General features: G+C 37.6%; 1 protein-coding gene across 1 annotated transcript in view; it reads right to left on the reverse strand.

Annotated features, from left to right (window-relative positions):
• Nucleotides 1–24,527, reverse strand: part of HMGN3 (high mobility group nucleosomal binding domain 3) — a 37,193-nt gene extending 12,666 nt beyond the window's left edge. The window contains 2 exon segments of the mRNA XM_039367085.1: nucleotides 378–428; nucleotides 23,850–24,527. Coding sequence (XP_039223019.1) covers nucleotides 378–428; nucleotides 23,850–23,864 — 66 coding nt within the window. The 5' untranslated portion in view covers nucleotides 23,865–24,527.
• Nucleotides 24,528–25,722: the final 1,195 nt, after the last annotated feature.

Below are 25,722 nucleotides of genomic sequence, written 5' to 3' on the forward strand. Positions count from 1 at the left end.
TGTCAATCAGGCTTGGCCAACAAGCTGGTTGGCCAATTCCTGTTGCAACCAATGGGTCAACATTTGTTGATCCTAAAAGGAGCAGACTATGCCCTTGCAGAATCCTGTGGGACTTCCTGATTCACACAGACAGGCAGGTACCAGCCAATCAACCAGACACTGTGATAGTAAACAAGGATATTGTTTATCAAAATGTTACGTTTCAAGGAAGAGGATTTTCTTAAATATACAAAATATATGAAGTGTTAACCAGCTGCCATGAAAGCACCACTACACTTTATTAGATAGGCTGACTATGGCCAGAGAGGAATGTAATTGTTTTTGTCTTTATTATCTTGCCATCAATAAAAAAAAGAATTGAAAACAATCAGACTTGCCTCTTGTTTTGTTATTTTTGCTGCATCCTTGGCTTCAGCACCCTCTGGGGACTAGAAAGAAAATTATACGATTAAGTATACTGCATTCTCCTTAGTTAAAACAGACAGAAATATAGAACCAAATGGTAATCTTATATGTTATACTATTTCAATAAAACAGACAATGAGATTTAATTCCATTCTTATTTCTAACGAGTTAGAAATCACCTGAGCATTAGATTATTACAATCTGAAGTGTTTTGAAGATATAAATATTCACAACGGATTAACAATTTTCTATTTTAACAAATGTTTCTTTAAAAAGAGACTAAGGGTGGTTTTAAGTAGAAACATTCAGTTACATGTGTTATATTCTAGTTTACTTTTCAGGTCAAATGAAAATGAAATTTATAATTCAATTTTGATGAAGATACTAAAATACAGAATTATAACTATTTGTCTCCCATCCAGTCCTCAATAATGGAAACGGACAACATATCTTATTAGTAATACTACAAATTAAAATCTGTGGTAAGAAAAGAAAATCTTATTTTTTTTTCTTGAAGGAAAATTAAGTTTAGTTTAAGTAGGACTAATTTCAACCAGGTGTATTTAAATCTAGATTCTTACTGGTAGAATAATGTTGTTTGGCTTGGATATTTTATAAGAATCTTTTGCTGTTTAGGTGAACAATTCAAACTTCCAAAACTCTTATAAATAAATAAATAAATAAATATACATAAGATTGCACTAAAACCATTTCAAAGCAGCAAAAATGAGAAACTAGTAAAGCCTCATCTGGACCTATGTCCCATATGTAAATGGTACAGGAGGATCTACGCAGCAGTTTGGAATATAATTTCAACACAGTATCGGCTAGGCAGGAAAGGGCATCTGCAGCAAGAATAGCTGGATTCCAAATGGGCGACATGATGGGACAGAGTTATTTACAACTAGTCCTCATTTAGCAATTCCCACATTTAGTAACCATCCACAGTTACACTGATAATGAAAAAGTAACTTTGCGACCAGTCCTTGTATTTGTAACCTTTTCATGTAAAATCATGAAGCTTCACTTATTGACCACCAAATTGCCAATCCTAATTGAGATTGCTAAATGAGGACTACCTGTGTAAAAGGGGCAGCCTAAAATCACCTAGTCATTTTGAAGCACTGACCATTGCTGTAGACATTTCTTGGGGCAGGAAAACATAGGTATTATACGGCTTCCCAAACAATGCCTTTATCACACAAACACGTAATAATGCATGCAGGATTTTTTATGGAATAGAAATAAAGAACAAAATAAAAAAGATAATTGATTTCTACAGTTCATGTCTTAGTTGGCCTTTCCAGGTTTCTTATAGTTGCTACAGACAAATTAAAACAGGCTTCACCACATAATGCCATGTAATATATTGAAACTACAATTTCCAGAATTCAACAACTAGAGCATGTCTATAAGTGCAGTACTATAATACACTGCACCTGATGGGTTGTCCTAACCAGGACAGAGACTATTACACAAACTGTATTCCAGCAATCTCCAACATTCCTGAAAATAAATAATAGCAGGTATTACTACAGTTAGTTCACACAGCAACTAAATTTGTTATAAATGGAAGGCAAAGCAAGATATGGCCCATGGGGTTGCAGAGTCAGGCATGACTTAGCAACTGAACACCAACAAACTAGTATCCATTTCCATTTTTTACAAAATAAAATCCCACATTGGCTACTTGAAATCCCAAACCAACCAATAGTCTGCAGGGTGGACTTTCCCCAAAATTTAAAGCAAGCCACCTTTTTTTCCCACAACAACCAGTAAAAGATTTCTCATCCATAATTTGCTACAGATTGCTAATGAGTCTTCTGGCAGAAAACGGGTTTCAACTGGAAATGCGTTGATGACAATCCAATCTAACACTGCAGTAGCTCATTAGCAAGTATATGAAGTTCTAATGGACCCCCAAAAGTTCCCAAGTCCTGACAGCCCCCCCTCCCCATGGCATTTGAGGCATTTAGAAATTCTGACATTGCCACCATTTACAGCATCCTGTAGTCATGTGATCACAATTTACATTTTTTTTTAAAAAAGGCATTTACTTCTGAAATGGGTTTGCTCAACGACTGCAGAGTTTACTTAATGACTGCCACAGAAAAGGTCATAAAATCAGGTCGGTCTCATGAGTGCTATCTTCAGTCAAAACTATTCTCACTGCTTTATACCTTTATTCCAAGAAAATATGCTAAGGAACAGAGGTTCCAGCTTTATGTCTCACTGGATGAATCATTTAGCTACAAGCAAGAACGTACTCTTCAAGAAAAACTCTTCTGCTAATAAAGAATGTACTATTATCCTTCTCTCTCTCTCTCTCTCTCTCTCTCTCTCTCTCTCTCTCTCTCTCTCTCTCTCTCTCTCTCTGTGTGTGTGTGTGTGTGTGTGTGTGTTTGCGTGCATGGTGTGTCTAAATTTTATTTTTTAAATTATCCATTTTTAAACCATTTGTTTAAACTTTATTAAATTCATTAATCTTAATACGAATAATAGAAGAAACAGAATGTTTTAAACTATACCAGCACATTGCTGAAGCCTAAAAATGTAAAGTCAAACAACTTTATACAATTTATAAAATATATGCTGAATCAATTAAGAAGCTTGTAATACAATACCCTGGGCTGGCTTAGCCCCTACCCCCACTCCCACCAGAAGAGAAAGTCTTTTCACCACGGGAGGCATTTCAGATTTGATAAAGAGTGTCACTGTGAAATGCAAAGAGAGGGCATGGTCTTCCCTCTTCCCAAGCCTCAAACTAGTAGTTGTGCTAAGTTTGAGGATTCTCTGTATCATCTGAGGTTCTTCCTGTTTTTTTTTTTTTTTGCAGGCAGCAACATCTGCAGATCAAAATCTATTCAGGGAACCTTTGAACCAATGGAAAAGAAGCTGAGGAAGAGAATATCAACTCCATGATAGACTGTTTAATGCAAGGATTAACAATTTAAAGCCTTGCATTGTTGCAAATGTTTGGTGCAAATGTCAAAGTTGAAGGCTGGGAACTGAAGGAGGTGAAGGGTGAAATTGGATTCTCCAAGACTATCTTATCTAATTGTAAATTATTCTTTTGTTGTATCTCCTGAATTTAAATGCAATGTTGCTATGGGCTGGTGATGAGGCAAAATGTATTGATAAGCCTTGCCTTATTAACTGCTTCAATTACCATTCCTGCTGACTGAAGAGAAAATATTCCCAAATCAGGCCAAGAGCTGAGTGAAATTGTATTTGTGGAAAAAATGGTTTTAAAAATGTAATTGTCATTTATTTCACCACCCTTTCATTCTCTTCAACCAGCAGGTCCAAGAGAATACTTTAGATTTTTGTACCTTACAGTTCAAAAAAAAAAAAAGTCTTCGTTTATAGTTTTACTTTGTTCCTTTCATTCCTTTCATAATTGCAAAATTAAAATAGCGTGCAAGGTATCATCTGGCACAAGTGTATTTTGTCAACTTGGTTTGACATACTACTTTTTAAAAATCAGGCAGAACATCTAAAGGCAGTATAGGTAACTAGGCTTTATGTGATCTAAACATTTCCAAGGTATAATATCTGCTTCAAAAACCTGTTCATTACAAAGATTGTACTTTATGTATACTGTGTGTGTGTGCATATGGTACAGAACATATGACAAAACAGATATGATCCCAACAATCTCATTTTGACATTAATGAAAAAAGGCTTGTTAACATGGCAGGGTGGAGTTCTGTGTTACCTAAACACAATTCAGTCAGCCTCTAAAGGTTTTAGCTGAGACATCTCTAGGACAGTTTGGGGTGAAACTACCCTTACTTAAGCAGCCACGTCATACAAACTCTACAAAGATTGGGATTGCCAGCCCTAATTATCACAAGAAAAATAAATTAGAAGCATTTCAAGCACATCATAGCTCCATGATGGAAGGCAATCAATTATTGATATAAGTTCCAAGTAATGAAAGATTTATTCACCCTTGTTTGTGCAATCAAATTATTGACTTAAGTTCCAAGTAATGGTTCATCTTTAAAGATTTCCATTGTGATAAAAGAAAGTGTTTACATTCTACAATTCCTTCAGAATTCTCCACTACGTCTTATATCATTCTAAGGAGCCTTAACTCTCAGATCCAGTTTGATAGGTGGTGTGTAGAGGAGCTGCAAATGAAGACTTGGAATGCTGCCTTTTATATGTGGAATACCACTTGAGGTTCCCAAGATAAAAGCCAATAACTGCATTCACAGATAATGCTAGCTAAACCAAGATATTTTAACTATGGTTTTTAAATGAATCAGACTTCATCTTATAAATGAGTAAGTAATCATGATTTATTGGACAAACTCATATATTAGCTAAATGAGAACAGTTCAAAAACAATATAGAACCACATTTTAATGTTTATACTTGCGAAGCAACTATATTTTTAATGTTCATTTTAGTCTAGCTGACAATGCAATGAACCATAACTATACAGTAATAATAAGCAAAACCAATAGTAATAGGCACCTTGGGTGCAATCCCAAAACAATTGGAATACCTCTGACCTCGACAAAATCACAATTGGTCAACTGCAAAAGCAGCTTTACTCAAAGCAGCTTCCATCCTTTAACACCATACCTTTAACACCATTAGACACCCACATCTGCCTATCCCAGGTCTTTGGGAAAGACTCAATAGGTGGATAAAAATGCCAAATCCAGTCTGAACACATAGCTGACTCTACAATGAACTATAATAATAGTCTATTGATTAGGTATAAAATTTATTGAATATGTCAAGTTAAAATGCTATCTCGTATCCCAAACTGATTTAAGACATTCCAAAATTTTCCAGAAAAACAATTCTGATGCAAGATGTTTCCAGAAAGCCTACATAATAGGTACAGAGATCAGTTCCAAGTAAAGGCAATAATAACAACTGCCTCTACTATGCCAAAAATTGTCATTTCTATTCCATTGCCAGTTTTTACACTATTTTCTTTTGTGGTACAAATCATGAAAAGGCTTGATTTCAAACAAGAGTTCTTACTTTATTCAGTAATAAATCTATATTCTTTTCATTAATTTTATAACACATTGTTGACATACTCATAAAGACTTTGCACCTGGCAATCCAGATGTCTGGCATGATACAAGAGAGATTAGCCACTTCTGGAAAATCAAGAAAATAATTTTGACCCCTGAATAAAATTGTTGGGATTATATAGTTTTTAATTATCTTTAATTAGTTTTAATATATTTGAAGGATATTTTTATAAAATACATAAACTGAATTTGTAGGAATCAGCCTGAGCGTGGCAGATTGAAACCAAACTAAACAGTGTTAGAATGGTTATGCTAGAACAGAATACTATACTGTATATTTGTAAAGCCAATAAGGTCATACCCAGTTAATTGCTCTTTGTTGCCTTAACATGCTTTTTTTTAAAAAAAAAATATGAACCCCAAAGATAAGAGTAAATATGTTTTTGAGGATATACAATTTTGTAATCTTTGAAAAAAAAATTATATTCTATCCACTCATCCTCCTACCGTACCTACCTATGAGTAGAATTGAACCATGGGCCCATCTTGTCTCACAGACTATCAAACAAAAGTCATCTAGATTCATTTAGGAAGTTCAGAATCCTGAACAAGGAAATATTCACTTTCCTCTGTTGCTTCCCAGCAATCAGCACCTAAAGCATTCAGGAGGTAATAATACCGTATATGCCGGCGTATAAGGCGACTTCCGCAAATGTTAAAATCGGCGCCAAAGACGGGGGTCGTCTTATACGCCGAGTCATCTTATATGCCAGAAATACTGGTAGTTTCCGGCGTATAAGAAGACGTTCTAGGAAGGTGACTCGGCGCCAAAGACGGGGGTCGTCTTATACACTGGGTCACCTTGTACGCCGGCATATACGGTAATTGAGCCAACACCATATGAATCTGTCCAGTTTCCTTCCAAAATCATCCAAAGTGCCTGCCACTAAAACAACAGGTAGCAATGAATTCCAATTTAAGTGAGTGTGGCATGAGAAAGTATTTCTTTCTGTCCATCCTGAATCTATCCATGGACCCTTCTGTTCCCTAGCAGGAGTCATCTTGCATCAGTTCCCTAACCTTTTAAAAATTATTCTTTCTCTATGTCTGTTATAACAGTAAACAATTAAAAAAAGAAAATCTGACCCAATCATTATGTACTTTTTCCAATTGTGTTTCAAAAATCCATAGGGTGTATTGCAGTGGGTTGATTCTTTCTTTTATTTTTATTTTTGTTGTTGTTAAGAAAACCAAGTTAAAAGCCTGAAGAACACAAAGACAAATAGCTCGACAGCTCTTGTGGCCTACAAAAGGCAACGCACAACCAATGGCTTATTTCTTTTATGCTAACTTCGTATTTCTTCTTCTTCTTGTGCCATATCCATTATCGGACGTTGGCGATCATGTTGGCGATCCTGTTTTTATCAGCAGCCACATGAAAAAGTGCTGCTGAGCTTTGTCCATACTAGTCCCTTAGATTTTGAAGCCACGATGTTCTTCTTCTGCCTGGACCTCATTTGCCTTCAATCTTTCTCTGGAGGATTAAATGGAGTATGCCGTATTTTTCTGGGTGTCGCATCACATGTCCGAAATATTCTAATTTTTGTTTTTTTAATTGTTTTGATGATTTCCCTTGGCTTTCCCAGGCGGCTTATCACCTCCTCATTTCTGTTCTTGTCAACCCAGCTTATACATAACAGCTGCCTGTAAATCCACATTTCAAACATCTGAGTACCACCAGTCGCCTAGCAAGGTGTCAAAAACTTGACCCCCCCCAAAAGGAAAAAAGTGATAAAGTACAGGTAGTCCTCGACTTATAACAGTTCACTTAGTGACTATTCAAAGTTACAGTGGCACTGAAAAAAGTGCCCCCCAAGCCACAGCCGAGCAAGACACCTGCCTGCCCGCCTGGTGGCGCTCTTCCTCCTGTCCGAGGTTTTCATTGTTGTCAGTATTTCTGTTGAGGATTGGCAGCAGGGATGGGGTGGGGGGTATTTGATTTTTATTCCCCCTGTCTGCTGGGTGGTTGCAGCAGGTTTTGGTCACTTCACATGACCCTGGGACATTGTGACCGTCATAAATATGAATCAATTTCCAAATATCTGAATGTAAATCACAAGACTTTGGAGATGCTGCAACATTCCAGCTGATCGGTGCTTCTTCTGGGCTCACCAGAAGTGCCAGGATCAGTGCTGCTTTCCAGCTGATTGGTGCTTATTCAGGGCTCAGCAGAAGCACCAGGATCAGCGCCGAGCTCCAGCTGGAGCCTGGCGCTGATCCTGGCGCTTCCGCTGAGCCCTGAGAGCCCTGCAGCTCCAGCCATCTCTCGTTCAGGCTTGTGCGGTGCTGCCACCGGTTCAGCTCATTCCCCTCCCCCACTATCACTTTTCTAGGATGGTTGCGTACCCCCTGCCAGGTGCCAATGTACCACAGGTGGTACCCGTACCACTGGTTGAAAAACCCTGACCTACACGGTCTTCAATTCTTGTGTGAATTATTCTCAGGAATATTTTCAGGGCATGACTCATTAAGCTTATTGTTCTGTATTCGGTACACTTCTTTGCATTTATTTTTTGGGGATTGTCACAAAGGTTGATTTTAGCCAATGATTTGGTATCTTTCCTGTTTCATATATCTGACTGAAGAGCTGCAGTAAAAAATTCTTCCCATTGTCTTCCAGCAATTTTAAATTTTCTACTGGGATATCATCAGGTCCTGTGGCTTTTCTTGTTTTTGCTATTTTTATTGCATGTTCAACCTCTTCCATAGTGATATTTGGTCCAGTTGTTATATTTCCCATATCTATATCATCCCTAGTGTCCTCAAAAAGTTCTTCAATATATTCCTTCCATATTTTTAGTTTTTCATCCTCATCTAAGATAATTTTCCCCCCTTTGTCAACTAAGTTGTTGGTTTTCTTATTTTTCTACAGTAGAATATGGTTATTATTAAATATTTAACAAACTATAATGCAATGAAATACAAGTACATTTACGCTCTAAGAATACATGCTGGATGCAGAATCGTTTTTACTTTCAAAGAAGCAATGTCAACATCATACAGTGAGACTTTCTTGAGATAAAATTAAACAAGCAGTACAGTCTGGGTTGATATTAAATATTAAGAATTTAAAAATAATTCACAGCTAGCAGACAAGAAATTAAGACAGATTAGTTTTTTGGGGCTCACAAGTAAAGACGGATTGTTTGCTGGAGAAATAAAGAAAAGATTAACTCTAGGAAGGAAAGCAATGACAAACCTTAAACAAGATCAGGAAGGATGAGGACGTTTCTGTGCAGCGCTTTATACTAAAAGCAGAAAAATGCTTCAAGGCATGCAAGGATAGGAATGTGGCTATCATTGTCTGCCATTCCTTAACCAAATGTGTATTTTACCAGGAAAAGGCATGGCTGCACAGGCTATGCCAAGAAATATCAGAATAATTAAAGCAATGGTCTGGGGTGAACTGAAGTTTTGTAAAACTGTAGCCAGATTTCAAGCTTCAGGACTGCTTCATCAAACAATTTCACTGCAACTTCAACACAATCCAAGGAAAAGCAACAAGCATAGGGTTATAGATAAGCTATATTTATGCTACTGCATTCCCCCCTCCTTTTTTTGCAAATAAAATCTGAACTATTTCACACACACCTCCAAAAAATGTACGTACTTGGGAATGAACAACAACAGTCCTGGTCTACTTCAGGGGTCCCCAACTCACAGTCCGTTGACCAGTACCGGTCTGCATACCAGCAACCGGTCCACACAAACAAGGAAAACCCCATCCACAGGATGCAGGTAGCACACAAAACCATGCCTCTTTCAGTCCGCAGAAAAACCTCTCTCCACATAACCGGTCCCTGGTGCCCAAAAGGTTCGGGACCTCTAGTCTACTTAATATCCAGAGACACAAGGTCCAATTTCCTTCCAAATCTATCCTCAGGATCGAGAACAGCTTTATATGACCCGACAATCTCAAAATATGGTTGCAACTGCAGCTCCTAAAATTTTCATCCTAACCATACATTGGCTGAAAATTCTGAGACCTGCAGTTCCAATATATTGGGAATGAATTAAGATAGAGAAAAATACTGTACATGGTGAGTCAGGTAGACCAGGGGTCCCCAATCTGTGGGCCGCAGCCCACTACCGGGCCATGGCCAGTGCGCGCACTCCCAATTGCACTGCTGAGTGTCGTGCAAGCGCTAGCCCCATCTTGAGTATCGCACAGGTGCTAGGCCCGCCCCAGCATCATGTGCACAGTTGCACCATCTTTTGCGTTGAACACGTGGCCCTTCCCCTTCCTTTCCCTCTGGGCCACCAACCTAGAAAGGTTGGGGATCTCTGAGATAGACAATTGGAATGAGGGCAACCCTCTGGTGGTAGCTTTTAATCATCCGAGTGATTGCTACTGGATTATTTTTTTTATTTTATTATTCTTGTCCTGGGCATTATACAAATTCCAATCCCAATAGAACTGGAGGTGAAATAAATTCTAAATGATGATCAAAATAAGACTTTATAAAAATGTATTGATGTTAATGTAGATTGAATCAGAAAAGTAATATGTTTCAATTAAGGTTGCAACCCATTAAATCAGGATTGCAACACAACTAAACAAATTGTTAATCTTATTTAATCTTATTAAAATGAATGTCTTGCCAAAGTTTCTTTTTTTATTTCAAATGATACCTATTTTAAAAAAAGAAGCAAACCTAGATGAATGGCAGAAAGGTATCAATAAATTTATCTGGGCAGGGAAAAAACCAAGAGTAAAACTTAAAATTATACAAGATATACGAGAGAGAGGTGGACTCAAGGTACCGAATTTGAAATTGTATTATGATGTTGTGGTTTTAACATTAATTAGTGATTGGGTCAATTTAACAAATGTAGATATACTCCTTTTGGAGGGGTGGGATTTATTATATGGATGGCATGCCTATTTAATTTATAATAAAAAAGTTGATAGGGTTTTTAAGTATCATATTTTAAGAACTTCTTTACTTCGGGTTTGGAAGAAATATTATAGAATTGATTCAAGAATTCCATTATGGGCTATTCCATGGCATGCAATAGAAGGAATACGGAAAGGAGTTAAGATGGATAGTATTTCTTATATACAATTACTTAAGTGGGATGGTAAAAATTGGCAATTAAAATCCATAGATGAATTAGCACAAGAAAATATTAACTATTCATGGTTTCAGTACAGACAATTATTGGAAAGGTGGAAGATAGATTATAAAGTGGGTTTGCTTAGAGAGGATGAGAATTTGCTAAAACAAATTAGAGATCAAAGCCGAACCCACATAAAAAGAATTTATGCTGTATTAGTGGAATTGGATTCAGAAGCAGAATTAGTTAAAGATTGTATGGTTAAATGGGCTCAAAATTTTGATGAACCGATTTTATTAGATACATGGGAGATTATTTGGGTGAAGAATGTTAAATTTACACAAGCGCAAAACTTACGGGAAAATTTTTATAAAATGTTTTATAGATGGCACCTTGATCCACAAAAAATGTCTCGTATGTATTCAAATTTGCAGCCTAAATATTGGAGATGTGGTTGCTTGGATGCAACGTATTATCATATCTGGTGGTCATGTAAAAGCATAAAAGCCTTTTGGATCAAGATATGGTGGAATATTCAAAGAATTTTCAAAAGAAGGATAAAATTTACCCCACAACTGTTTTTGTTGGGTATTGTTTCTGATTGTGATGACAAAGAGATTATTTTAATGTTAAATTTAATTACAGCGGCAAGGTTGTTAATAGGGCAATATTGGAAGAAGGAATCTTTGCCTACTTTGCAGGAATGGTTTTTTAAAGTTTCTTATTTAGTTGAAATGGCAAAAATTTCGGCTTTTTTGAAAGATCAATCGCAAGAGAAGTATCTCTTGGTGTGGAAAAGATGGATAAATTTTATACAATATAAGTATGATGTAAGAAAATATCATTTAGCTTTTGAATAATTTATATTTAAAGTTTAAGATATTATTTAGAAGTGTAGAAGTGTAGAATAGTATTATTATTATTATTATTATCTTTCTGTTTTTATATATAATGGAGTTAAAGTATTTAATAATTTGTTTACTGAATGTAATTATACTTGCTTGAGGTTTATTTGGGTTTAAAAGTTTTTTCTTATAAGTTATAGTTAACCCTGTATTCAGCTCTGGGAAGAATGGGGGAGGGTTTTGGGGTGGGTTGGGAGGGATTGGGGAAGGGGTTTTTATTATAAAATTCTAAAAATTTATAATAAAAAAATCTTATTCTATCAAACAAATGTGCATAAAAATAAAAAGTAAAAACGCACCTTTCTATGAATTTCAAGCCTTTATAGATAGAAAAACTTTTTTTGACTTAATACAAGACAGCTGTGGTGGTGGAGGAAACTAAAATACAAAAACAATGTTCCATCTCTGAAAAAAATATTGCCTGGTGCTTCATGATGCAAATTATTACAAGAATACTGCAATCTCTTACATGAACTTTTGTTTCATCTTATAATGTGCCTTTTGTTAATATTTGTATATTATTTTATGGAATAGTGCCATTATCAAATTGTTATGATTTCAAAGAGAATTTTTATAATTTTTATAAAAAGATGTATCAGTACCTGAAGTTATTTAGAATGCATGAAGACACTTCAAATGCATGTTGGGAGATTTCCAGGGATGAATGGCACTCTGATGATGGTTCCACCAAAAGTGGAGGCAACATTTATAGCAAGTGAGTAGATCAGCTCCTTCGACCTTTTCTCTGGCTGAAGAGCGTACATGAGATTGCTCAAGCTACTCTCCACACCGTTGCTTCTCATGAGGATACTGCAAATTGGTGGTCCCCAGATGTTAGAAGAATCAAGAACCAAAGGGAATTTACAACATTAGCTCCATTGGCAAACAGAGCCTTTTCAAAGGTTCACACTTCCCTTGCTAACTATTTTCGGAAATTGCTTATTTCTGCTTTAAAGAAGTTAGATAACTTCAAAATGACAAGGCTGGAAATACACTGTATGACTGCCTTCAGGATTAATTTTTATAATTTTTAAGAATTTTCTGGAAAAATGCATTAGATTTGCTTACAGTTAACATGATGTTCAAGTTTTTTCCCTACAATTTCTTTATGTATACTAACCTGATAGTTTTTAAACAGGCTTTGTGCTTAAGTGTCTTTTATGAACTCATTTTCTTTAAAGGAGAAATTACCCTCTGTCATGTTAAATTTTACTCTTATTTATATTAGGACAGTAGGATTTCTTTACGCCTCTTAAATTTTGATTTGCTCATAGTTAAGAGTTGAGAGATGGAATGTTTACTTGAATGGAACATGGTATTTGGATTGGTTCTCTTTGGATTTGCTGACATCTGGAATAGAAAAATGGTGTACAGTGGGTTTGACTACAGTTAACATTATGTTATTTTAAGTATTGTAATCTGATAGCATTTAAATTGGCTTTGTATCTAGTTATCTTTCTACTTAAAGTAAGGGGTATCTATGAGCTTGTTTTCTTTAGAAGAGAACCCTCCCTTTTTGTCATGTTAAATTTTAATCTTTTGTTTACACTAGGATACTGAGACATTTTGTGTCTTTTAAGTGCGGATTTGCCCACTCTTAAGATCTGAGATCTGGAATGTTGAATTTTATATATATTAATTAATGTTATCATTTTTAGAGCTCTATTTGGATTTTTAGTTTGAAGACGACATTATTCACTAGATTTGCCTATAATTAGAGGAGTTATGAGATGAACAGTTTTGTATTTGTTAATTATGGAGAGGTAAAAAGATAGTGAAATTGTTTAAACTTGTGATGAAGATACTTTTTTGAGTTTTTTCCTATTTTTTCTTTTTTCCCTTTGCTTTTTCTTTTTTAGTCTGCATTATGTTTTATTATTAGAATCAAATCTTTTAATTAAATTATTATTTAAACAATCTCTCACATTCTTTGGATCCACTCAAGCATTTCTAAAACAAAAAATTCTTTGTCAATTATACGTAATGGTGTTCTTCTGTGAAAGAATATAATAAAGCAATCATAACACTTTGACCCTTTGAGAGAGGTAATTCTGCTTTTCTCCTGTACAGCTCCCCAAATCTTCCCTCAAAGATTTGGGGATCCTCCAGAATAGTACAGAAGGTAGCCTATGAAGCTGTAGAAGAAAAAAAATATTCAATAACACCTCTTGTCTTTCCATTAAAGCAGAGGTGCCCAAAAGGTTGGAGATAATAATGTACTATTCTGGAGGGGACTAGTTCTGTGGAGAAAGGTTTTTCCACGGACCAAAGAGTGTGTGGTTTGTGTGCTGCCTGCATCCCACAGATGGGGCTGTGCTTGTTTGTGCAGACCGGCACTACCGGTCCACAGACCGGGGTTGGGGACCCCTGCATTAAAGGAAGTTAAAATTAGATCCAAAGTTTTTCAAATACAATGAAGGACATCTTTACATTTGTGATAGCAGGCAACTTCTGCTAACATTTCCCTTGTTACAAAGAAAATGAAAATCCTTTTTTAAAAAATACTGCTTGCTGTGGCATCTAAGGAACCATTTTACCTTTGAGAGCAAAGAGAAGATCAAACAGCTCAGTGAGCTACTGTCATCCAGCTCCCATAAAGTGTTCCTTTTTCTACCACGGTCATCAGAAGAATTTCTGATGGTCACCAGAAAAGTTTCTGAGGAACCATGTCATGTTAAGAGAGGAAAAGAAGATGATTAAGTTTGATTTCAAGAACAGAAAGAATAGCAGAAAAATTAGAAGAGGAATAAACAGAGAACAGATGCAAAAGAAACATGGGACTGTTCACTTATCAACTAAAATAGCGTTAAGTAAATTGTTATTATTTTATAGTTTTTTGTGTTGTGTTTTCTGTTCATTGTTGTTTTCATATATTGTAAGCCATCCAGAGTCACAAGACTCAACAGCATATAAAAATTAGCAATAACAAATTACAGTACCACCTTATTATTTTATACTCCTCCTCCCTTCTCAATGCATTTGCTTTATTTTCATTTAGTTCAGACTGCAAACCTGAAGAGTGAGAACACACTAATTACAGGACAAGGGATTTATTTTTTGGGGGAATTGTGATTTTGATCAAATAGAGCAGCAAAAAAATAGAGGCCAACTAAAGACTGCACACAGGGTTAGCTACTATCTGATATAACTTTGCTTCATACTGTGTTAACTTTATATTTGTTCTCATATCAGTATTTTTATTATAACAAGATAAACACGCCAGGAGAGAAAATATACACATATGCTAACATTCTAATTTTCCTGGAAATATTTAATTCCTAGCACAAGAAGAGTAACAAGTGTGCTCCATGAATAATCATTCTGACAATGTGATGTATAGAATTGAAGAAATATAAACCAACAATAGAAATAGTTATTGCCTCCATATTTTTCCTGTTGGTTAAATTGGAAGCATCTAGCCAGCTAGAAACAAAACAATAGTTTGATGGATTAATTTAATCCAGCAAGGCTATTGGTCTATATTTTAATTGTACTCCTTTTAAGCTCAGTTATTTAAATTGATGTCCCTTGGAAGACTCTACAAATCCCTAATTCATGAACTTCCTTACCATTAAATAGAACATGTGATAGAACTTTTGAATGTCTCATGACATCATTTATGAGGAAAAAAATTACTATCATAATTTAAAATAGAAAAAATGCTATCATTCAGAAGTTTTCTTATAGCAACCTTTCCTTACTTCATCTGGGAGTGAAAGATTTCTGCTTACATTCATTATCAAAAACTTTCTGAGTTTTCCCAATTGTGATCTGTGCAATGTGATCATACCTACTCCTGAACTAGTGTCAGATTTTCCCATAAATTGTTTGAAATTAATATTAGTAAATTAGTAATCTCATGGCACTTTCACTTCTCCCAATTTGCCTTTCGTTGGGTATTTGGTATGAATACCCAACGAATGTTTGCTCTGATCCTTTCATGAACATCTTGCAAATGCAGTAACTAACTGAAGTAAGAAATAGGGAATAGTTATTTTGTTGAAAGCGACTGCTTTCAAGTTATGGGCACACTCATGGATCCAGGATTAATATTTCAATTTGAGACAGGTAGATATGTAAATCTAAACAAGAGTATATAAAAAGTATGCTAAATGTATACTTTCAATAAATAAATCAATAAATCAGAATGAATTTTACTCATTTTATGCAGGGAGATCTAAGCACATATAGGGACATTGCAAAACCTTAAGATTCAGCCAAACATTTTGCTTGGAAGCTATTTTGAATGTCATATGCTTCTTCAATAGCCATACTAAAAGGCATTAAATGGCATGTTTTCTGTATTACTCCCAGAGCCAACACTTTTATTACATACCAATCAATATCCAATCATATGAAAGCATTTACAATTGTTAATGAGAACTTAACAACCTAAAGTTGTAATATTCTACACATATTTTGGGGAATATATCTAATGTAACACTTGCTTCTGCCTGAGAATGTTTAGAGAAGCATTACAAAATATGTTTGTATTGAAGATGGCAACTGACACCTTGACTTTCTATTAACAGAAATCCAAAGCAGGACACATAATTGTTAACAGCAAAACCATGGCAGAGGGGCCATGAAGTTTGCAATGAAGACTTTCTCTAGTACGTAGGGTGTTCCTCACCTTCCAGCACAACTGGTATGTACATGATGGCTCTGCACACCATTAAACACAAAACATAGTTTAAATTCAAGGTAAGAACTATAAAAACAAGAACATTTACATGTTTTATTTGTGAAACCCTTGTTTTCCTATTTAAATATAAAACATCACAATGCTTAAGCATGTTTCAGTTGTTAGTTTTCCTACAAAAACGTATGGATTTTAAAAAACCCTCTAAAATGGTGTCATTAATAGATAGAAGATTGGTAGAGAAGAATTTAAAGAATCAAGGAACATCTGAAACCAGTTTTATCTAAAGAAAATCAGATTTATTTATTTATTTTGCATTTTGTGAATAACAATCTCCATTTATAATCCTGAACCATAATTTAGCCTAGGGTGATTACTTCTTGTCTCCTTTTTGTCAGTTTTAATTAGCAACTTCCTGATTTGCCCTAAAATACTAACCAGGTTTGGGGGTAAAAAAAACCTTGAATTTATGAACTAAGCAAATAAAACAATTCAGGGGTTGTTGTTAAGTTGATTAACAAATGACTAAGATAGAGAGTTTAGGCTTATACTATACTGTTTTCAGTGAACAAATATGTTAAGAGATAAGGTTTAAAAATTATTAATTTTTCTTTCATGTACACACAACCATATGTGATGGAGTGAAATTCCTTTTTTCTGAATGGCTGAGGAAAAAAATAATACCGGTAGTCATACACAGCTCAATCATAGAGCTAATCTCTTAACTAATGGTTGTTTCAGTTTCAGTATTATGTTCTGCAAAGATTTAAAAACATGTAAAAAACAAATACAACACTATTGGGGCATAAATATCACACTGAAATGCTCATTCATTATGTTCTTTGCTTTATATGCTTTATTACATGGCAGTACAACAACTAACCACATATGTGGAAGTTTTGTAATAAATGTCAGTTTTGTAATAAATAGCTCCTTCTTTGCACAAATGCTTTGCACTACCTTTTCCAGTCCACTGTTGATTACTCATATTTAAATATAAACTCAAATTCCATTAGAACGGAAAACTTCTGTTTAGATTGTCATATTTCTCTATGTAAGTATATTGTCTACATATCTATTCATTCATAGGAGTGTTTTTTCAGGCATTATAATTATATGTAATCACCAAATTATGGGATGAGGGACAGAAAAAAAATCATACAGTGCTGTTAGAAAGAAATCTTACCAGATTCATTTCTGAGCTGGGAATAAAGAATGTAGGCAGTTCCTTGAATCAGAGGAGAAATTTATTTCAAGAACACAATATGTAAAAATCAGCGGTTGAAAGCAGCCACAGTTTGAGTCTCTCACAAAAGCCTTTTACAGGTAGTCCTGAACTTACAACCACAATTGTGACCAAAATTTCCATTGCTAAGGAAGGCAATTGTTAAGTGAATCACTGCAGTTGTTAAGTGAATCATGTGGTTGTTAAGAAAATCTGGCTTCCCCTATTGACTTTGCTTGTTGAAAGCCAACTGGGAAGGTTGCAAATAGTGATCACATGACTCTGGGATGCTGCAGCTGTCATTAATACATGCTGGTTGCCAAGCACCTGGCTTTTGGTCACATGACCATGGGGTTGCTATGATGGTTGAAAATGAAAGGACCAGTTCCAAGTCACTTTTTTAGTGCCATTATAACTGAATGGCAACTAAACTAATGGATGTGAGTCAAGGATTATCTTATACAGAAAAATCTTGTCTTTGTTCCTCAAAAGTATACAAAAGCACACTCACTATGAATTCTAAGGAAGTGTACTTAGGTGATGTTGTGAGAAGGAGCGCCTTTGCAGTCAAGCATGCTGCTGGGCTGTGATTTAGTATTTGCTGATTGAAATTATCTTTGGGGGAAAGGCCCTTTTTTAATTTGATGAAAGAAATCTCAAGCTAGAATCAAAGAGATCTCAAGTTAGGGTCTGACATGGAGGAATGTTCGCCCTATTACATTTGGTATTTTCCATTGCACTTTGATCTTTTCTAAAGCCTATTTCAATTTGTGATTTTGAATTAGACAAGGAAGAATGAGTGAAGGGAGGATTTGACTTTCTTCTCACAATTCCAGCTCAATACTATCTCAAGCTTCACATCATCCTCTACATTTGAACAATGAATATGTGCAATACAGAGCCTTATCTGGACATTCCCTTGATTTTCTAGCATTTAAAATCCCGTAGAGATACAAATATACATATAGATAAAAAAGATTCAGGAGAGGGCAAGATACTGACTGACAGATGTCTGAAAAAACAAAGATGTAACTTTAAGCATTTGACCTTTGCCTTTGGGTCTAATAGGTGAAGCAGACAAAGAGATACAATCCAGCATCTACTAATATTGTTCCTAAAACCCAAAATCTGTTTGGAACTTTACCTTGAATATACAAAGTTAATATCACAGTATGAAGGCTAGGCTAAGATATTCTTACGTAATTTGCATGCAAAGAAATCTTTGACAAGGAGACACTATAAAAAACAAAGCATTTCTCAAGTGGAGATGGCATCATCCTAGATATCTGTGATATATATTCACTGCCTGCATTTTTGAAACTAATGCGCTATATTTTGCCTTCTATAGCTCTTCCAATATTATTTAGCCCTAAGAATCACAGGCTTTCTCTTATGCCTAGAATTAGAAAAAAAGTTAATGTAGAAAGCTAGAAATGCCACAGGACATAAACTCTGTACATATTGCCTGCGATCATAATTTAACGCCACAGACTTCACTCCTATTTATAATTACATCTCTTTTAATTGACACTACTCTCTTCCAGTATTAATTAATTTATATATTTATACATCCAATTTATATGAGATGGCTCTTGTCATTCCAGAGTAAAAACTGCTAAGAAAAGAAGAAAAGCTAAAGCCAAAAAAGATGAAGACCTCATGAAGGAACTTAATCAAGTATTTCAGAAAGCTGCCACAAAAAAAGAAGCTAAGAAAAATAAGCTAAGTCTTTCTAAAATATTTCCAAATTCAGAAGGAAATTCCAACCTTGAATGGGTATGCTAAAGGACATCATCAGAGAGACAGTAACTGATTCAAAGAAGATAGAAGGAAGGTGGAAGGAACACGTCAACACTGAAAATATTTTAGAAAATAGTTTTACTTATAAGAATATTGTACTGACGAAGTTAGATAAGCACTCCAGTTACTGCCAAGTCAGAAGGCTATAAGAATGTATGGAATATCTATATAAGCATGGCAAGCAACAGAAGTAGTAAAGACTTGAATAGAGCAACAACTGTACAATTGACATTGAAGCCTTTGCCTTTTAGGATCAATTATCAACAGTAAAGGAACCAAAAGTCAGGAAATATGTTGCAGATTAGCTCTTGGTACAGCATAAAGGCCTTGAAAAAGTTATGCATATATTGTGATTGTTTATACCAACAAAAATCAGAATCAAGTTGCAATGTTATTTCCTCTGACATTCTATGGACGTTGAACTTAGAAATAGAATAGAAAGAATATTGATACTGAATATTTTTTTCTTTCTTTTTCTTTTTTTCTTTCTTTCTTCCCTCCCTTCGTCCTTCCCTTCTTCTTCATATAACCACCCATTTCCCTCAGATCCTGAAATCCAATTCTAGAATCAGAAGTAAATCCATCTTGTCAAAGTTCAGCTTGAATTTTATTTTCCACACCCTATCCTTTATAATTTGGAAATCTGCACAAGCTCTCAAAACATCCAGTCAGAAGTACATCTTAGTATCATCAATACCCTAAAGACAATTAGCCTCAAGCCAATGTCTGACTGTCCGGCGGCTTAACTTACATAAAGAAATATGAAATAAGGTGAAATTTTGAAAAAATTCCAAGGAATCAAAAACATGTGTTTTTCAGTAATCTCTTCCAATATCACCACCATAATGAAGTGATATATTAGCCCCCCAGCTTCTTCAAGTACATCATTTTTTTTGTGACTAATGAGTTCAATTCAAATGAGAGATCCGGAAGTACAATAAGGTTGCCATCCTCCTTCCTGCTCTTCCAGTAGGAAGAGATGGTCAGAGGCATTTGTGTGCCAAGTCTAAGTCTTAATTCAGAATATAATGAATCTTTTAAGAAGAGGCTAGATCAGGGGTAGGCAACCTTGGCTGTTTTATGACTTGTGGACTTCAACTCCCAGAATTCCTGAGCTAGCATGGCTTAGCATGTAAACCTCTCAATTTCTCCTCAGCATGGCTGGCTCAGGAATTCTGGGAGTTGAAGTCCACGAGTCATAAAAGAGCCAAGGTTGCCTGCCCCTGGACTAGACAGCCACTTATCTGAGATGGTATAGGTTCTCCCACTTGAGCAGGAGGCTGGACTAGAAGATCTCCAAAGTCCCTTCCAGCTCTATTCTATTCTAAGATGTCTTCTAAGAATTCTAATCCAATAAATCCATCCACCAATCCTGGAGCTATTCATATTCAATGTGTATGATAACAATTCTAACAATGAGCTGTTCCTAGTTTTCTATGATATCTCAGCTATATCTGAAGCACTATTTTGTTGTTGTTAATTGCGAAGTCATGTCTGATAATGGATAATGTTCCTCCAGGCCTTCCTGTTCTCTACAATCTTCTGGAGTCCATTTAAGTTCACACCTACTGCTTCAGTGACTCCATCCAGCCATCTCATTCTTTGTCATCCCCTTCTTCTATTGCCCTCAATCTTTCCCAGCATTAGGCCCTTCTCCAGTGAGTCCTTCCTTCTCATCAGGTGGCCAAAGTATTTGAGTTTCAACTTCAGGATCTGGCCTTCTAAAGAGCAGTCGGGGTTGATCTCTTCTAGGACTGACCGGTTTGAACGCCTTGCAGTCCAAGGGACTCGCAGGAGTCTTCTCCAGCACCATAGTTCAAAGGCCTCAATTCTTTGGCGCTCAGCCTTTCTTATGGTCCAACTTTCACAGCCATACATTGCAACTGGGAAAACCATGGCCTGGACTATACGCACTTTTGTTGGCAGGGTGATGTCTCTGCTTTTTAGTATGCTGTCTAGATTTGCCATAGCTTTCCTCCCCAGGAGCAAGCGTCTTTTAATTTCTTGGCTGCAGTCCCCATCTGAGGTGATCTTGGAGCCCAGAAAAATAAAATCTGTCACTACCTCCATTTCTTCCCCATCTATTTGCCAGGAATTGAGAGGGCCGGATGCCATGATTTTGGTTTTCTTAATGTTGAGTTTCAAGCCAACTTTTGCACTCTCCTTCTTCACCCGCATCAAGAGGCTCTTTAGTTCCTCTTCACTTTCTGCCCTGAAGCACTATACACATACGTAAAATGAATGATGTACTGGCACAAGAAAGCAGCAAACAAGGTTATCAAGAATAAAAATAAATCTAAGACCACAAGAATAATACAAAAAAATCCACTAAATTCAATGTAAGTAACTCTCTGGTAAATGTGTACCAGTATAAAATTGTATCTTAATGAGAGCTAAATCTTTACTAAAACCTTAATTTTGAAAAGATACACATCACATGATTATAGGCCTTAAAATACTTCAATATTTCAACTAACTTGAACTTTCAATCAGTAATAATAAATCAAAATTGTAAATTTTGTAAAATTTCCTCTATGACTGTTGAAAGTCCAATAAGCAGCTTATATTTTTTAAAATATTATTTATTTAAAGGAAGCGTAAAATACTGGATTGCTAGTCAAAATGACATTTATTTCACTTTTATACCCAGTATGGCACATGAATATATTTCCATTAGAATCATGCAGGAATGAAATACTTTTGCTGTTTCTTCACTGGCATTATCCTGAAAACATTTTACTGTAGTGTAGAATATGTAAATATAAAATTAAAGGACAAAGCATTATGTAAAAATTAGTACAAAAGTTAGGTATTTTTAGACAGCTCAGCTTCTTAGAAGGCCTAAAAATCCATAAATAAATAGCTGTACAGATTTTTTATTCGTTCTCTGAAGAGGAAAAACAAAGGCAGCCTCTTTTCATTATAATCAGTTGTGGTGCAATTTTGTTGCTTGCTTTTTTCTTAATCTTCTATAGAACCATTAGTGTGCACTACAGTACATTTCTTAGATGGCACCAAGAACAGCAGCTAAGCATGTCAAGATCTTGCATAAATTTTGGAGGATGACTCCCACAAAGCCTCATTTTTGGCCATGTTGGTAGGGACTGATGGGAATTAAAATTCCAAAGCTTTTGAAGACACTAAGTTTTATATCCCTGATTACAAGCCCATCTAATTCTTACCCTTAGGAATTTATACTCTCAGCTTCAGCACAAAGGATATGAAAGCTGGATTAAATTTGAACTGAATAAGCCATATCTTCAGTTATGTACCCTGGTTCCTATAATTTTTAGATCCATATCCTGCCCTTTCTCCAAGAACTCTGGTAACATACACACAATTACCTCCTCCATTTTTTCTGGCAACAGCTCTATGGGGTAGGTTGGACTGAGCAGGAGTCACTGATTCAAACCCATCCATTGGACTTAATTATGGACTTACACACTTCACCTCACATTCCCAGCCTTTCAACTGCTTCCAACACATCTGGGGGAGCCATGTAATCCTCTACAGCCGCCTCTGATTAAATAATCTCTAATGGCTTCAACTTCGGGTGCTAGTTAGAACTTATATCCAGATTGCCTCTCAATTTACGCACCCAGAGCCAGACACGTCATTTTATCCCAGCAAAGTGACCAAGAGGGTAGAAATCCCTATCTTCGGAGCCGAGAAGAGAGACATGGCTACAGCAGTCGCTGAAAAATCCAGCAGCAGAGCTCCGCAGAGGAAGAAAAGCACGAAGAAAAGCAAAGGAAACGGTGAGGAGGAAGAAAGACGCCTCGGCTTCGTGCAACTCTCTCTGGAGTAACCGTTACCGCGACTCCTTCGTATCTCGAAGGTGCAAAGCTCCTCCTCAACGCCTTCCTCGGGCGCCCTTGGGGCTTTTTAGAAACTCTTTCCCGCTGCCTTGGCATCAGATTCCGCCGCCAGCGCCGCCTCAGCTGCGGACGGCCGAAGGCCCAGCCTACTGAGCCGCCAGTCCCGAGAGACCCGAGAGCTGGCACATATGGGTCTGCCACACGGAAAGCAGGGAACAGGGTAGTTAAATATGGCTCTTCCCTGCCGCTTCTCAGGTTACCTTGGCGCCCCACCATCGCCACGGCGGAGAGAAGGAGAAGAAGAGGGAGGGAGGGAGGGAGGGAGGGAGAGGCGCGCGCGATCCCGAGCTAGAGTTCCCCCCACGGGGGCGGAGAAAGAAGAACTCTCGGAGCGTTTCTTTCGTAAATACGCGCGCAGGCACACACTCGCCCAGCCGCGCACTTCGCCCAGCTTCTCGCGGGGAGTTTGCAAGCCTTTCGTTTCTCTTCAGGGGCGTCAGAAGGGCGAGCAGTCTCGGCCCTGCCCTGCCCTGCCCTGCCCTGGGGGTGGGGAGCCAAGCGCGCTTGACGTTCCTGGGAACGAGAAGGGCCTGTGGAGACTGACACCGACCCGAGTGCCCAAGCGGGTCTTCTCCGCGCGCCCTGAAGCCGCACGCACCGCTGCGACCACATACAGTGCAAATGGAAATGTGGCCGCCTTAAGGCAAACACGAGAACCTGGCGCCCTGTTATTGCAACAGGCGGTTAAAGGGGGGCGCAGGGGGGGGGAGAAGACAGACCTCGCCGCGGCCTCCCAAAGTGAAATCAAGCCCGTGACTTGGAAGGCGGTCAGCGGGTAGCGGAAGGCTGGGGGGCGAGTTGTCACCTTTTTTTCCTATTTTTCTTCCCCTCCCCGAGCGTGGATCTGAAAGGAGGACGAGGCACTGGTGTTACCTTTCTCTTCGGCATGGTGTTTCCTCCTGCGGGCGGTTGAAAGCCAAGCGAGGATGAAGCGGCTGGTTAGTGCTCGTCGCCGCACCAGCTGAGGATCGCTCTTGGCAGCCCTCGGGAAATTGCCCGCGATCACCAGAGCTGGCAGCCGTGCCGCTGGGTTGACCCCTCCCCGGGCGACAGCTGACAAGAGCGGCCTCCGCCTGGCGACGCCGCTGAGCGCCCACCGCTTCGATGGAGAGCAGGAAAGGCGGGTGGGTGGGTACGGAGAGGTGCAGCTCTCGCTTGCAATTGGCTCCCCAATTCAGTTTCCCCCCCCCCTCCGCCCCCGATTTGGGAATAGAACCTAAGGAGAGGAAGTCCTTGCGGTTCAGAGGCAGGACGCGCTGGGGCGAGGCGGGATCCGGTGATTGGCTAGCAGGCAGCTCTCGGATGCTGCCCAAAGGATCGCGCAGAGGTTGGAAGTGGGAGAGCCGCGGCGCCTGGTAGGTTGCCGGATCGCTCCGGGTAAGTCCACTCCGAGTAGCTGCGAACCGAGGGCTTTGCGGAAAGTTCTATTTCCCCAACCGCAGACTACTTCGGGCCGAGTAGGGTACGATGTCTAAATCTTCCGTGTATTGCTAAGAAGGTAACCTGTTTTGTACATTATTTCCAAAGCCAAGATTGTGTCATTATAGATATAAATTTGTATCTCTACAAATTTATATTTATATAAATTTCAATTGTATAAACAAATAATGTTTTAAAATGTTGCTGGGGTGAATAGCCTATACTGTAGTGCTTCTCAGTAAATCAGTAGGATGGATTTATTCCTTGCAGACATCTAATTCAACGTGCAATTGGATTGGTTCTGTCTTAAAACAGATTGGACTATCCACTTGTCCAAATGGTATAGGGCAGTGGTAGCTGGGCAGCGGGGACAAGACTCTGCCCTTGCACCCCGTTGCACGCAGATGATGCTGCGGGGCAAGGGTAGAGGGCATGGCCGCCATGGCGCTGCTGGGCTGCCTGGGTGATTTGTGGCGGGCCGTGGAGGTGGTGGGTGGCCCAGTGGACAAAGCAGGGATGGGAGTGGGAGGGCAGTTTTTGGGCACTCAGTCTGTAAAAGGTTCGCCATCACTGGTATAGGGTTTCCTGCTTGAGCAGGGGGTTAGACTAGAAGATCTCCAAGGTCCCTTCTAACTCTGTTATTCTGTTAAGAGGAACCGTCAGTGCCTTTTGGGTAGCAGGGAGACAGTCCGGCCCTAAACAATTTTTCAAATTGGTATCATTTACAAAGAAGAATTGCTGTTTTCATTATTGTCAGTGTATTTGAGATATTATGAGGAAAGGCACTAATAGACTTTATTGATGTTAAGTAAAATAAAATTATTAAATCAGAGCCATCCTTGGATTTACCCAACCAACAAATTAGGCAACTTTTCTAAGTAGGCACTGAATAAGGAAATAGTATCTACCTGACTTATCTGCACTCTGAAGCTAAGCAGGATAAGGCCTGATTGGGATTTTATTGGGAAACCCCAAAGATCCAAGCTAGGCTGAAAATCTAAAATAAAAATTGAAGGTGACAGTGGCAAAACAACTCCCATGTGGCTATCAAGAAATTCAAGAAAACAGTATATGACCTTGAATAATGCTTAATTCACTTAAGTTTTTCAAAAGAAGAACAGGAAGAAGACCAGGGCTCCATCACAGTCCTTCCATTATATGACTAGGTGTAGTAATTTACTCCTGTGTTGCCCTTGCATTTATGTAGTCTGTTTAATTGCTTTGTATGTTAAATTTTCTAGTTGTTTCATTTATATTACTGTTGTAAGAGGTTAATCAATACAGTTGATCTCCAAAACATCACTTGATTGATGAGCTTAACTCATTA

The sequence above is a fragment of the Crotalus tigris genome, unplaced genomic scaffold (assembly GCF_016545835.1).
Source record: "Crotalus tigris isolate CLP2741 ecotype Arizona unplaced genomic scaffold, ASM1654583v1 scf7180000020550.821452, whole genome shotgun sequence".
Classification (NCBI taxonomy): domain Eukaryota; kingdom Metazoa; phylum Chordata; class Lepidosauria; order Squamata; family Viperidae; genus Crotalus; species Crotalus tigris.